The sequence below is a fragment of the Sciurus vulgaris genome (genome assembly GCF_902686455.1).
Source record: "Sciurus vulgaris genome assembly, chromosome: 8".
NCBI classification, from domain to species: domain Eukaryota; kingdom Metazoa; phylum Chordata; class Mammalia; order Rodentia; family Sciuridae; genus Sciurus; species Sciurus vulgaris.
Window position 1 is genome coordinate 41,600,811 of NC_136468.1, and position 16,436 is coordinate 41,617,246.

Consider the following 16,436-nt stretch of genomic DNA (forward strand, 5'->3'; position numbering starts at 1 on the left):
TAAAAAGTGACTCAAAAGACTGAATTATGAATGTAAAGTTTTGGAATATATTTCCTTTTAATGTATACAAAACTGATATAAATCTAAGTCACAGCAAGCTATTTCAATAAACACATAATAAAAACTAGGGTTGATCAGAAAGCTTTTTATCATAGTTTAATTTGCATCCATTTTTTCCTTTGGGACACATGCAATGGCAGCGCATTGCACAGACAATGACATCTAGATTTGAAGAAATATAATAATGTCATTACTCAGTGGCTTTTCCAGTAACATTATAGAAGATCGTAAAGTATCATTCAATTTTAACATCCATGTATCTAATCAGCCTAAAACCTAAGACATCAAAATAAGCAGTATTTTAAAACCTGTAATTAAGACTTACAATTTGGGGGATAACATTTGAAAATGCGTTCAGTTTTCTTCATCCACTGAGTCTCAATGTTCCTGTTTCTTCTGATTAGCAATCACATAGCTTCAGTGCTCCTTATGTACAACTTCTCCAGAGAACAATGGCCTCTCTCTCTTAAGGTAACCCATGGTCTTCAAAAGGGAGTATCATGTCTACTACATATTTTGTGTTTTAAGCTAGATTAGTTTCCTAACAGTGTGCTAGTAACATGCTATATGCTATGTAAGTAGCAGTTATCATGGTTGTACACCCTGTTCAATCCAAGAAGCAGGGAATGGGAAGGTTCCTGTTGGCTCTCTGTCTCATCTGCTCTCCCTGTTCATTTTTATAGGTGGAATTCGCTGTCCAAACACCAGTGCTCTGCAAGAGGTGCGCAGCTGTAATGAGCATCCCTGCACCGTGTACCACTGGCAAACTGGTCCCTGGGGCCAATGCATTGAGGATACCTCGGTGTCATCCTTCAACACGACTGCAACTTGGAACGGGGAGGCCTCGTGCTCTGTTGGCATGCAGACAAGAAAAGTTATCTGTGTACGAGTCAATGTGGGCCAAGTGGGACCCAAAAAGTAAGGGCTTTAGAAAGACAACAGTAAATCCTCTGGTCAGCCATGCAGAGGATTGGCTCAGGCTTCACTTGCTTCATGAAATGGAACATTTTGATGGTGTCATACCTGTCCTCAAGAGTAAGATTTGTTTGTCTGGAATGTCAGCTGCTGATAAAGCTGTAACAGCTTTGGAGTCTTGTACCTGAGATTCATAAATTCTGTAGGAATCTTTCTGTCTGGTACCTACTTTATTTTATAGAAGCATTTTCCACTTTTATTAAGCTAGTGAGACAATGAAAGTAGTACTTGCTCTAGGCCTGGCTGAGCAGTAATGACAGTATAGAGTTCTAGGAGTGTAGGTCATCCATGACCTCCTATATATCTGTAGGTTATGGAGGCTGCCAATCTACTTTAATTGAGTGGTAGCCTTCTGTGACCTGCCTTTCATTTCCTCTAGAAAATGCTATATAAAAATACTGAGAGCAAACATATCTACCAGTGGTTAAATGAATAGCCATTTACTTCCGAGAGAGAGCTTTGAGATAGAACGAGTGTTATAAGCAAAAAGAAAGAAAAAAAAAAAAAAGCAGTTTCTCATGATTGTGACCAATACTATTATAACAAAAAGCCATTTTCTAGAAGGGAAGACAAATAACCAAAGAGTTGGCACATTATAAGTGTCTTTTGAGAAGTATAAATAAAACAAGGAAGGGCACAACCAGATAATCAATTCTCAGAGAAAATTAATAAATAAAATCTAAGATCTGTTCTTTTGAGGGGAAAGAAATTTATTTTTTTAAATTTAGAGAGCATAAAGTTTCAAAACTTCAAATACTCTTAGCTGTGAAACATGGGTGGGTATAAAGGTATAAACATGGTCTCATATTTTCCAAAAAATCTGCCAAGGAGTCAATTATTGTGGATGATCTAATTAGTTATGACCTATCTAACTAATTCTGGTCCTAATTTTCAAAATCTACTGAAAGGATTTAATGAAAAAAACGCTAATATAATCGCTCAATAAATGTTAGAAATTGTTATTTTCTCTTAAAATTTTTAGATTCTTCTTAGTCTTTCCAAAGGAAATGAAAATAATTTATCTGGTGTACAGAAAACTCCAACATGATAATAAGAATCCTATTATGAGTTGTTTTATCTGGCTAGGGTTTTGGATATTAGAGTCATTTTTAGCCCGATACTTCATTTGTTTATGTAATTTGAAATCTGAAAATATATTAGAAAAATATATGCCAAGGTGATGTGAATGAATTGAGATTATTCCATATGCTTAAGAGGTAGCCCCAAACTAATATTTTAATAAAATTATTCTAAGTGTCTGATGAATCCAACTCAGGAAATGAATGTGCAATGCAATGTATTGATATTCAGTGGTGGTTGCAACAGAAGCAAAATCCCAACCTGGAAGATCTTTCCTGCCCCCTCCCCCCAGACACCTAGTATGTATTTTATTTTTTTTAATTTTTTTAGCAGTTCAAAAATTCATTCTGTGATTTTCTAAAATAATGGGAAGAGCAGATTAGTTGCTAACTACAGTCCTTAAGCCCCATTCAAATCAGAATTCACTATTAATGGTATTATCCTGGTTCTTGCTGGAATAAGAACAGAGGTAGAAATATCACTAGAGAGGTGCAGGGTCAATTTTTGGTGGCACATGATTAGGGTTATTATGCTGTGCACAGTGAGCTTACTCTCTCACTCTGTACATGTTGTACAGTCAGTCACCCTTCAGAAGTTTCTGTGGACATTTTCTTCACTTATACAAACTACAAAAATATTTTTGTTTTTGCAGGCTAATGGATGTACATGTGTATAGGCCTATGCATAAAAGAGACTGCTGGATTAAGATCATTAAATCAATCATGAAAGCACTGTGTTGGACCACCACAATAATCCATTAAAAAGTTGCTTTGCTTTTGCAGCCTTTATTCAATGACCTGGATACGTCTATAGATTTGTTAAATCAAATGGATTTACTGTGCCCTTAAAATTCTGGAAAATTATTAAGTACTGTGAATTTGAAAGAAAATGTTATTAGCCTTCTCCCTAAATGCTAGGTTAAATTCAATGAATGCTTTCCAATACTAGTCATTTGAAACAAAAATGCAAATAGAAAGCTTGTTTTAAACTTCTCTTAATAAAATAGATTACTGTGCAATGGTAAAATCAATGTTATTGATCTTATCTATCCTCCCAAGTAACAAACTTCAACTCCTATCACATCTGTTTAATTTGACCTTGAATAAGATTTGGGGGGAAATCAATTCCTTGATTTAAACCACAAACACTAAATACAAACAGTACAAGGGAGAAAAGGAACATGTTGACTGAACCAATTGCCTCACCAAAGGAAGTCTGAATTCATTTTATTGAATGTAATCTAGGCTGTATAATTTATCTTTGTGTATTCATTTAACGACTTTGTGGTTAGTAATTTTGTTCTCCACAGTTAGTCAAGTATCTTGCTGTGGCTATTTCTAAACTAAAACAATATTTGGAGGTTGTCAATGATAAGATTGTAAATCCCACTGATTTATCCAGGGCTAATGTTTGAAGACTATGCAATTGAGTAACGCCCTCCCATTGTTAAAGTTATAAAATTGCCTCATTGAAAAGGAGTGCTTTCAATAATAATCACTGACCAATGATTTCATCGTCCCAAAAGAATTAACCAGATTACATGTGAGATTTTGCCACATAACATTCCCTGACATTCAGTTAAATTATAATTCTAATGATTTAAAATTTGAATGACAGCACCACATCAACTTATATGTTCCACACCTACATTTCTTTATTGTTCATGACTTTGAATGGTCATTGCATTTAGGAAAATCGAGACTTATCCTCAACATAAACCAAGGAGATTATTTCTTTTGAAATATTGAATCCCATATATTTTAAAAATCCATTTCCAAATAAGCCTAAGTATTTTAAAGAAAGGAGAACATGTATCTATACAATCGAATAAATCAAGATATTTGTATATGTGAAAAGTCAGATAGCCAAGTATCAGATATATCAAAAATAAAATGTCTGCAGAATGCTATAAAAGAATTATGGAAAATAGGTTAATGGTGTTGATTTTTTTTCACTTATAGTTCAGTTCTGAAAACTTCATCTCCTATGAAGATACTTTAAAATCTTTTTGGTTACTGATTATCAGTTTATTTCTGGGCTGGGGAGATAGCTCAGCTGGTAGAGTGCTTGCCTTGCAAGCACAAGGCCCTGAGTTTGATCCCCAGTACTGCAAAAAAAAAAAAAAAAAAGAAATTATTTTTATTGACTTTTTATTTTATTTATAGTCACTTTTTGCTCCAAAAAAGATATTGTAGCTTATAAAAAATTTAAAAAATATTTGAATTCCTAAAACTAAGTACAAAATGGAAGGAAAAAATAAAAATTAATGAACTAAATGAAACCAGGAAAAAAGGAAAAATAATTTGCTATAATGGTTTGTATTTTTATTATTTTATTATTTATTATAAAATATATAGCTGCTAATACAATATTGTTTTTGAGGATGAACTCTGTAAAGAATATAAAATTTTGTTTTATGCTACACATATTTTATAAAAAAGAACGTATAGAATAACCTGGAAATTTTAATAGGCATAAAGGTTATTTAATTATAGAGAGACATAAAATTGGGTCCTTAAATTGGTCATTTGAATGCCTACAAAATTTCTTACAAAGCATGTTAGAAAATATACATTTATTAATGTAGAGAATATTATTGTGGGAGAAGGGTACAATTGTTATATTTTATTCTGGATAGCACTGGGGCTACTCTTAAATTTACACATCCTGTTCTGAGAAGTTTTACTAAGATACAGTTTGAAATAATTAACTCAAAAACAGAAAAGCTCCCAGAAGTTAAATAATACAGATTGATGATGGTTTTGCAATTTCAGCAATGAAAATTCTAAAGTTAAGTCATCTGGCTTATTCTTTCTCTAGGTGTCCAGAAAGCCTTCGGCCTGAAACCGTGAGGCCTTGTCTGCTTCCTTGTAGGAAGGACTGTATCATGACTCCGTATAGTGACTGGACACCATGCCCCTCCTCCTGTAGAGAAGGTATGTTCTGCAGAGTTTCTTCAGGCTTTTCCTCAGAAAATGCATTCAGTGGGACTTCCAGATTCTTCTGACCAATCGTTGTTTGTGGGTCTTTTCTCATTGCTACTGGGAAAGGTATCAATATCTTCTGGGTGACAAAGGCAAATAACTGAGCAACGTTTCTCTCGGTGTCACAAATAACACCATGTCTTATTTTCTTAGAGAGGGCTATGTAGTCCTGGTTTGGCATGAATGTCATAACATTTTAGTTTTCTTCTGGAAATACATTGTGTTCGAGTACTACACAAATGAGTTTTATACCAAAAACTGACTTGAAATTTTATGACATATATCAAAGTGAAAGCATTCTAGATTTTATTGTATTAATAACATTTGCTTTTACTTAATTCTAAAAGAATGTGTACTGGTCTTCTAGATTTTAAAAATAATATGCAATGATCTTATCAGAACACATGGCTTCTAAACTACTTACTGGCCTCACATAGCATAAGACTGGATTTGCTACAGATTGAATTATGTGGCTCCAAGGATGAAAATAAAGGAAGAGAAAATTGGTCAAATTGTTTCTCTGCCAATGCTTAATGTGCCATGGGGCATTTACAAGATGAGTATTTGTTCTCAATTTGGGATGGTTTTGATTTCATGACTTACAAAGTCTCTTTAGAGTCATGGCAGATCCTTTGATAGTTCTTTCCTCACCATGGATAACAGAGGCTTTTCTCATTGCTGCTGAGAAAGGTATCAGCATATTCCAGGTGACTTCCGTAATGACTGAGCAAATTTTTTCTCAGTGTCACAAATGACACTGTCTCCTGTATTTTGCTCTCCCAACAGACAGAGATAATGTTTCTTAAATTCCTTTTATGGTTGTGTTTTATCTATGCTTCTCTACTCACTAAAGAAATTCAATTAAGGATCAACTTCTAGTTTAACAAACAAGTATTTAACAGGCTACAAGTTATTTAATCCTTTAGAAAGTATAAATTTAATACTGGATTGTTTTTACAATATGATTAGCATTTCATATAGTGAGACACAAATTTCTTTTGTTTTTATGCTTTTTTTCTATTCAATAAATATCGAACTGAACAAACTAGAAAATGTTTTATTTTAGAAGTCTTTTAAAAATCTACATTGCTTTGGAGGAAAAAGGGAGGTATTAGCATTAAAAATGTTAATGACATAAGCTTACTAATAAACCAATGTCATTGTCAAACTTTTTTTTCAGATATTCTTCTTATTCCTTTATATTCTTTTATTTTCTTAAAATCTAAAGAACATATAATGTTCTTTAGCTTGATTACAACCAGCAGTAGAGTTATACTTTCATACAGGATAGCAATTCTGTGGTAATTGTTGGTTATCAGTTCAGTGAAAAAGCTATTACATGGAATTAATGCACTTGCAAATTTTATTCTTCATATTTTTTCACTTCGTTTTGTTTTAGTATAATTTACTAACAATTTTAAAACATGTTATATTTATAGCCAAATGATTAATAATTTATCACAAATTTTAAGTGAAATTTTTGAAAGAAAAGACTATCTTTTCCTTATGTTGGATAGTTCCTTGTATGTGTAAAGTACTTTAAAATTAAGGTTGATCTTGTCTAAAGCATTTCAAGGAAGTAAAGTTAAAAAACGAAATTTTCCACTAAATTGATTCTACAATAATCACTCATAAAAATAGTGAATCAGGTAAATTTTTCTCATCTCTTTATACCTTAATTGGAAAAATTTTAACACCTATGAGTTTTTTTTTTTTTTTTTTTTTTTTTTTTTTTTTTTTTTTCGGTGAGACTGTTTTTGCTTTTATTTGTTTGTCTGTTATTCTGTGCTAGGTATTGAACCCCAGGGCTTTGTGTATACTAGACCATTGTGCTGCCACTGTGCTATAGCCCTTATCCCTGAAAATTCCTGAAACTTCTTTTGTTATATATTATATGTGTCTGTAAATAAAGGTAAAAACATAAAATACACAATTTTTATTCATAAAAATACCTTAACTAAAATCCAACTAGCAAGGCAGGTTAATCCCAGCAGCTCTGGAGGCTGAGGCAAGAGGATCACAAGTTCAAAGCCAACCTCAGCAAAAGCGAGGCCCTAAGCAACTCAGTGAGACCCTGTCTCTAAATAAAATACAAAATGGGCTGGGGATGTGGCTCAGAAGTCAAGGGCCCCTGAGCTCAATTCCCAGTACAAACAAAAACAAAAATGTCAATTAGCATAAATTCTAAATCTGTGATTTTTATAGTAAAAAAAATGTCATTTCCTCCTTTCTGTTTGATCATTAATAGTATTTAAAAATTATGTATAAAACTGTGATAACTCACATAATGGACTTTAAAAAACATTTTTAGTAAATAGATGAGGGAACAAATAAATAGATGGTGAATGCTATACATGTGTTAACTAAATAATTACTCATTTTTACATGTATATATAAATACTTATTGAATCATTTAATACTGTTTATATTAAAACAAAGATGGTCTTGTAAAGAAAACAGTCCCTGACTTAAAGGAAGCGTTTTATCTCATTTGAAATGTAGTGCTCTTCTATATAGACGATAATGTAGAACTTACGTGTTTGATAACCAGATGAAGTGGTCAGACAGCTCTAAGGAAGGGAAAGGAAAACTCATTGTGGCAGCAAATATCAGGGAAAATATTATTGAAAAGGAAGTGCAAGAGATCTTTTTGAAAGAGGGACCACATGAATTCCACACATCAGCGGCATCAGTAAAGTCCCAGGTGACCATGTAAAGGAGCAGTGTTTTAGAGAGAGAGCAAGCCCACTGGAGCTCAGGGTGTTTTGGGGAAAGTGGTTATGTGAAGTTAGAAAGGAGAATGGAAGAAACTCATGTAAGAGTGAATTGAACTTACTCAGATGCACAGCAGAACATAACTTTCTATTTTTGAACCCAGAAATGAGTAGTGGATTTCATGATATAATGGAATGAGTGGACTTTGAATCAGCAGATCTGGTTTGGACACCTGCTTGGCCACTTGGCAGCCAGATCACCCTAGGCAAGATACTTTAGTCCTCCAAGCTTTGGTTATAAAACCTGTAAGTCATTCCATGGCTCAGATGAACTAATCTATGGTAAAGGGCTGCATTCTTTTTTTTTTTTTTTTTTGAGTGGGGTACTGGGGATTGAACCCAGGGCCTTGCACATACAAGGCAAGCTCTCTACCAACTGAGCTATGTCCCCAGCCTCCAAGTGCTCCATTATTTAACCACCATTTAATTGATATATTATCTGTCATCTAGCCCATCATGATTACAGGCTACTACAGGAAAGGCAGAGGGTTTTGTGAAATTGTGATCTTCCTGCCTCAGCCTCCAGAGTTGCTGGCATTACAGGCAGGCACAAACATGCCCAGCTACCAATTATTTTTAAAAGCTGAATTGCATCATTAAAGATCACATATATAATTTGCAGCAATCATTCTTTTTTTTTTTTATTCTACAAAACAGTTTTCAAGAAACTACAATATTCCAAGTGTGATTTTGAATATAAGGGATTATCAGTCCACAGGAATCTAATGTTCTTGCTCTTAGGAAACTTTTATCCCAGCGGTATGGGAAAGACAAGGCACTGAATGATTCTTCTAATCTCTCAATGAGTGTAAGAGAAGATTAGTAACCTTGAGGATCAAGTGAAGGAAAAGCAGTTGAGGAAAAAGAAGTGTTATCATCTTGGAGAGTGTGAAAATAGGCAACCTGGTAACATGTGGTAGAATTTATAAGCAATATCAGTGCCCATTCAGTCATATACTTGAGAAGAGACATCTCAGCATAGTTGTCAGAGTTTCTCCAGCCATATCCAGCTGCCTTGGTACAGGAAAGGTGGGAAAATAATTAATTTTGATTAGAGTCAGGGCTTTTCCAGGACAGTTCAAGAAAGGGAGAGAGAGCAGAGCCAAAAGTGTTTGCAAGGAGTATTTAAAATAGTAATGTAGTATGGAAACTAACTGGAGTCAGGATGAGAGAGGAGTCATGAAGATGAGACTAGATTGTGAAGATTTAATAGGGAAAATGAATAGCAATCTCATTGAGTTTGAAAAAAATTAGTAAGAAAAGAATTACAGCAGTCCATTTGGAAGGTGGGGAATGAATGGTTAGATGTTCAAAGATGAGACTACATAGTTGCTGATCATAATAATGTCAAGGGGTGAACAGTGGAGTGAATAACTGATGCAAGATACAAGAGAAAGTGATTAAATGTGAGGAGGTATAATAATTTAGAGTCCAGTGCCTTAAATGGAGGAAATCATCAAAGACCTCAAAGTGAGGACAGAGGTGGAAGAGAAAGGATTACAGTGAAGGACATTCTAAGGTCACCAACTAACCAAGAATCTCAAGGCAACAGCCACAAGGTGGATAACTGATGGTAAGGTTAATGTCAGAAGCTTAGAATAGTTGGAGATTCTTAAAGGTAGAAGGATGATAAAAGAGGAAACAGCTGAATGGAGCCAGTTTCCACTGGCAAAGAATGTGAAGGTAACTTTTCAAGAAGCGATTGAAGATGAGAGACTAGGTATTCCAATGGGTGCAGTTATAGAAGGGTGAGAGGATGGAATGAGAATTTGTATCAGGTTGTGCATGTAGATAGCATGGTGGGTCTGGGAAATGGTGAAATGACTAGGAGGCTGCAGAGGGTTCATTTCTTGTGGTCATGTGACACAAAATGAATTTGATTGGACTCATCTCTTCATGGAATGTGGTCAACTGCTGTGAACAGAAATACATGGTGGCACTTGGAGACTATTCTATCCTGGAGGTCCCGGGATTGCAGGGGACAAGATGTACAAGAGCCACCTCAGGATAATATCTGTTCACAAGGAAGCAAGAGTTTCTCTGGGAGTTGGAGTTCTGTTTGGCTAGCCAAGGTCATCTCCCCAGGAACAGGAGATCAGCCCTGCCTGCTTTATTTGGCAACTCTGTGTTCAGTCTCCTAGAACAAAAAGTTTTCCGAAACCCTAAACCTAATAATGGAGATTTAAAAGAAATAACTTTAATTGTGCATGGAGGAAAGGTTTTAAAAATCTGTGGGTGATGGAGGGGTTGGTTATTGGATGACAGTGCCAAGACCTTTTGTGGTCCTGAAAAAGTATTTTCTGTTTTGCCTGCAGAGTGTGATAACTGAGCATAAGGAGAAAATGTTTTCATAGAAAGCTAGCTTTTTATTGACATGCAGAAAATAAAGCAATGGCATTAAGTTAATTTTTCCATTATTTGGTAAGAAAGGGGAATAATCCAAATGTCCCTGAAATTACACTGACTTCTGCATATTAAAAAATGCTGAACAAAGTTGAGTGTTCAAGGAGATGTAATAACAACAGAAAATTAATTCAGGAATGGGCTTTTTTAATTTAATTCTGCAGGTAAAGTTTAAATTTTATAAAAGTTTTAGCTTATTGAAATGTGGAACTACTCTCCTTTGTAAAATCACTTAAGAGATAAAATTACACCATAGTTTTGCAGAAAGTGAAACAGAATAGTTTGGGACTCCAAGAAGAAAACATAGAGTTACTTGAAATGTGATTCAGCTTTCTCCCAAGACATGCCTGGAATATCAATGCTGATAAAGATCAGTATTGAACAGAATGTAGTTTGATCCTTAAACCAGTGCATTTGTTAACTTTTTAAATTTTTTTCATAAGTTTTGACAAAGGGCACATTAAAAATAGAAATAATTTATGCATAGAAATTATTTGTAACTCTAATCTTGAAAAAATAACTACTTTTGATCAAATAATGCATTTGATTGCACAAATTCTCTTTGTACCTTTTTATCCTCACTGCATGTATTGCCTTGAGAACTAGACACTTCATCCACTGAATCATATACTAGTATTATCCACAAAGATCTGAAAACTACCTTTACATTTTGCTTCTTACATGAAACATTTCCCTTTCAAATTTCTGCCACTATGCCACTCCCGCCAGCCATTCTTCCCACTTATAGTATAATGAATCAGTTTTACCTGACCTTTAAATCCTTCTATCAAGTAATTTCTGTGTTAAAATATACCTTGACTGTCTTCAGATATCTGAAAGATATTATAATTGTTAGAAATTATGTGCCCTCTGAATCTGTGTCCTCTATCATCATATAATTAGTTTCCTTTATTCCTATTCTAGATAGGTATTTTCAGGTATAAACACAACAGGCAGTTGCCTTTTTTCATATTCTGCTATTTCCTATGGAGGGAAAATTATTTAGCCCATTTTTTGTTAATCCTCAATGCACAGACATAGTACACAGGTACTTATTACTTTAAGGGAATAGATAGAAATAGAAGATATTGATATTCTGGTTTAAAAGATGTGAAATAAATGTGTTTGCTCTTTCCACAAATATTTATTAAGCATTTACTATGTATGACTACTGTTCTAGGTACTAAATCATAAAGATGAATGGAACCTCTACACATATATAAACCACATGTCACAAATTGGGAATAGATACATACAGAAAACTGAAAGGAAAACCTTTACATTTTTCTTATTTTATGTGTGTTATGGCTCTTCCTTTGTCTGGGCTCTGATCTGAAACCTCTGTAACCTGGCTGAGACCTACAGTGCTGTATACTTTGAGTCACAAGTGATTTCTTAACTGTAACCTGAGAAGACACAGACTCCCCAGTGGGTGGAAGCATGGATGTCATGACACTTCCTGTGTAACCCCACTAAACTTCCTCTCTGCTTGCTCTGGCTTTGAAGAGTTCCACTTTAATCAGGTCACAATCTGTGTACTGTGGGCTGCAGGGGGGTGAGGAATCTGAGCTGTGTATAAGAATAAAGGGATTGATATTGAGAAATCAGTTATGGATATAAAAAGAATAGTCAGAGTCTTAAATATTTTTGTGTAAAATTGCGAGGTGTTTGCCATAAGAAGGCACTTAAAGGAATTTTTTAGAGTTGCACAGTAGGTCATATTTTTGTTTTTGCAAGTAGAAATCAAAACACTAACTTTTGGTCGCTGCTTCCAAAATTGAAAAATTGTATGAGGTAATGCCTAAACAGTAAACAAGTGGAAGCTTTGGGCCTGACTCATTGTCCCCTCCTGTTCAGAGATTCCTTGGTCAAAATCCCATGTCTAAGTTCTATGCATGTTGAGAAGGGTTGGGGAGTGATAGCCTCGAAGAATTCTGACCACTTTGAAAACTAAAGAACATTTGTGCTTTTTCCTCTTTCTCCTGTTAAAATACAAATAACTCTCTCCTTCTGCCAGTGCTGAACAGATAATAATGGTCATTTAGTGTTTGTACTATCAAAAAGATTAAAGATATATCATAAACATAAGACATAAGAAAAATAATATAAATTGGAAAAGAACAGTAAAGCCAGGTAGTGAATGGGGAAGGAGTGAAGGGGACAGGAAGAGAATAATTCCATAAGAAAATCAAGTTAAGGTAACTCTTGCAATTGAGAAAATTAGCTCTGAGATTCTTGTGACCAAAGTAAAAAATAGAAACATAATGGATTCCTAGCAGATTATCAAGGGAAACAAAATTATTTTCTAGCTTTTAATTATGAGAAGAATATATCACCTGGGCCTTAAAATAGGAGTCACTTGGACAGTATAATTGATGGAGACTACATTAACAATTTATTAAAATTCCTATTGACATTTCTTAGATCTTCCCTGAATAAATCATATTAAACATATAAAAGTCAGAGCTGGCATACAAACTAGTATTGTTATAATAAAAGCCCATGACAGTATTCCAAATAATTTAATTCTCTGTTGCCAATACTTCCAGCCCCCAATTCCCTACCCCATTACTTATACTATTCCAATTATTCATTAAAATAGTTAATACAATCATTAATAGTACAGGTTTCCCCCCACAGTGGGAATAATCCTAAATAGTTTCATGTGAACCCAGAATCTTAAATTGGGACAAGACAGACAAGGTCATCTTCCAGGAGATTCCAAACCTGGTTCTTCATCACCATTTCTTGACAAACTTTTTAAAAATCAGATTTAATAGTTGTAGGTACAGGCCCAGAAATCTGTTGTTTCTATAGCTGTTGTTTTAAAACACGTTCTACGTAGTCAGACATTCAGGATCTCTGATCTCATCCACTCTCCCATCTAATACATGCATCCTCTCTAAACATGGGTGGAGTCAGTTGGTCAGACCACGTTAAGTGGTACATTGGCTTCATGAGAAAGGACAGTCCATTATGGGAAATTGTCAAATTGTATTTTTCCACAATCATAATAACTAAAAATATTTCATTTCACTTCTGATTAAACTTTGTCAGGGTTGCTAACCTTTAAATTTCCCTGTGGAAAATATCTATGTAGCATATATTTAATGTTCTCACAAAAGAATGTAAATGCATCAGGAATTATGTTATCTACTAACGTAATGCCTTAGGGACTTCTTTTGTAAGTGAAACTGTACCTGTGACTGTTCATCTTTAAGAGGCGGATAAATTATATGTTGAAATATGTTTTATTAAAATTGGTAAATCCTATTTCTAATTTTAGAAATGTTGAACATTCTTTCATCATTGATGTCAAATTGATAGCTTTATTGAAAGTAAACCTAACTTTTTCCATTTTTAAAACATAATTTGGAGTTATTTACTTACAGTAATTATTGCAGTTTTTGACTGCTTCTCTAAAATATCTGCCTCAAGGAAATCACTTTCATTTCACTACTTAGAGCCCTGATGTTTAGAATGTGACCTGAATTGAAGATCTTCGTCTGTTTAACATGAATAATAAATGACTGGAATAATTTACAAGTTATGCATTTCAAATTAAGTGAATAACAAAGAAATAAAATTTCACATTATAACACTGAATGTATCTTCCTAAAGAAGATTCATTACATGTGTATGAGTCCCATGTGGTAAACAAGGCTACGTGAAATGGCATGAAAATAAACTTAAGGTAGAAGAAAATAATTAGATCTGTCATGTTTCTCAAGGGGAAAGAAATATACAAAAGAGCAATTACTCTGTAACTGCATATTAGGAAGACTAGTTGACTGTGGAACTTTTCTTCATTCTTCAAATTTTAAAATAGAAATTAATTGACTTTTCAATATAAATGATCTTTGGGAGAATTGAGTCAATGATTGGACTAGATGAGCCCTCTCATTGGGGGATGTCAAAGCACAGGTGGCTGAGGCAACACAATTTCTTCTCACTCAGTGGTATTTGGAGACTCTTTTATCAGTGCGAAGTACAAAGGTTAAAAAGCTGCCTCTTCCAGGTGACTTGGGAGTCAGGAAGCAGTCTCGGCTTCGGGTCATCATTCAGCTGCCAGCCAATGGAGGCCGGGACTGCACGGATCCCCTCTATGAAGAGAAGGCCTGCGAGGCCCCGCCAGTGTGTCAGAGCTACAGGTAGTGGAGAAAAATCAAAGCAAGTGACACCCTGAGAATGACTTCCCGTCCTTATACTTCCAGACAGCTTTCAGAGGAAGCCAATACTGTCTCTTCCACAGGCTCCATGGAGTTTGGGATGTTTATGGCTATAGCTGCCATTCCTGCCTCTAAGGAGTTGAGCTGTTCTACTTCTGAAATTATCTCCAACAAGGCAAATGCTTGTGTAAATTCCCCATCTGTGTTATTAGCTCCAGTGGTTAGGGGAAATGTCTGATGTTGATATAAACTATTTGAAATGCAAAGAAGTGGTTAATAATTACAAAACACATGCTTTAGGAAGCAGTTTCTATTTCACCTAGGAGAATAGCCTTAGCATTTCTCCCCTGGCTCCAAAGAGCACCTGTTTCTCATAAACACTAGCCTTCTGGCTCAGGAAATGACATTGCTGTCAATGATGCTAGCAAAATGTCTGTTCAGTTCATCTGTAATCACCCCAAAGAAAATTGTGGTTATTGAAGCTCTATATCTTCTTGATAATTTATTAGAGAAATTTGGATTCTTTGCTATTCAGACTGAAAGTTTCTAATTGAAACTTGATGTAGTACATAATTGCAATCCTGACAAGTGAAATACTATGGCATCAATTAATGAAACATGTAATCACAAAATAATAATTTAAGTGGAAATTTATGGCAAATTTGCCAACTTAATACATCTGTCTTTCATTCTGAGATGACAAATAGTCCAACTGTATATTTACATCATGAAGATTATCAACTATTAGCCCAAATTTATTTAGTTTTGAAGCTGGTTTTTGTAGAAGTACATTATAATTTCAGTTGCTGAACTACTCTTAGAGTGCTGTAGTCACAAGGCACTATACAGAAGACTCATGACCTGGATGCATTTTCATAACTTGAATGAAAATAAACATAGCTTACTTGAATGGAATAAACTTCTGGTGCTACCTGGTGCATCTCTTGTCAGTCTGAATGATTAAAAATCTAAATGCTCTCTGTAGCTCTCTGCAGAGTCCATTTCTATAGAACTTGGCAATGAAATACTCTTGTCTGCAATGCCATATAAAGTACATTTATATTTAATGCTTAACAACTATATAAATTACACTGGATTGACCATAGTTGCAAACCTCCTATTTACAATCGTCAAAGCCATTATTAATGCTGCTGTGTCTCTGTGATTTTTCTTGCATTTTCTTTCTTCACTGGACTTCTGTTCTTTATTCATAGGTGGAAGACTCACAAATGGCGCAGGTGCCAGTTAGTCCCTTGGAGCATACAACAGGACATCCCTGGAGCACAGGAAGGCTGTGGGCCTGGAAGACAGGCAAGAGGTGAGAGGCCCCATTTTGCAGTTGATTTGCTTTTCATTTCTCCAATATCTCTATCTTAACTACTATCCTAATGTATTTGTCAGGGACACCATGCTTAGCTAACAGGATAAACCTGTTATAACAGGATGAACCTGCTGTGACCCATTCTACACAAAGCAGGAACTAAGGAACTTCTCTTTAAATGTCATTCTTTGGCGTTAGCCCATAACTGCTGAATTTTACCCTAATTTGTATCTGGAAGAAAACCAGACCAAACTTTTGGTTATGGCAAAGATAGCACACTGAAATTTGGTTTGTTTGTTCATTTATTTGTTGTTGGTGGTGGTGATGGTAGTTTTTAGACCAAGTTATTCCACATTACTTGCCACCTTAACAATAAAGTTCACATACATCCTTGCCTGTATTTGTCATATAGGTTTATGTGTGCATGTATACAATGTACTACGATGTACTTCCCAGAAGTTCTCAGAAATGACATTTCTAATGTTGTCATGGCTATCCATGATTCCTAATCATGTTTGGTGCTGGTATTTAAATGACAGATTTATTACTCAAAATCTGCAATATGAGAATTTAAATTGACCCACACTGCTCTATTACATGGAATATTTCAGAAATGGATGATGGAAATTTTTCACACTTGCCACAATTATTTACTAGATTTTATAGGAAA

At 34.7% G+C, this 16,436-nt stretch overlaps 1 protein-coding gene across 1 annotated transcript in view; it reads left to right on the forward strand.

Moving 5' to 3' along the window:
- The window catches only part of THSD7A (thrombospondin type 1 domain containing 7A), a 398,818-nt gene that overhangs the window by 320,000 nt on the left and 62,382 nt on the right, over positions 1-16,436 (forward strand). The window contains exons 8-11 of the mRNA XM_079152060.1: positions 744-978; positions 4,936-5,051; positions 14,295-14,427; positions 15,660-15,763. Coding sequence (XP_079008186.1) covers positions 744-978; positions 4,936-5,051; positions 14,295-14,427; positions 15,660-15,763 — 588 coding nt within the window. The remainder of the gene's footprint in view (positions 1-743; positions 979-4,935; positions 5,052-14,294; positions 14,428-15,659; positions 15,764-16,436) is intronic.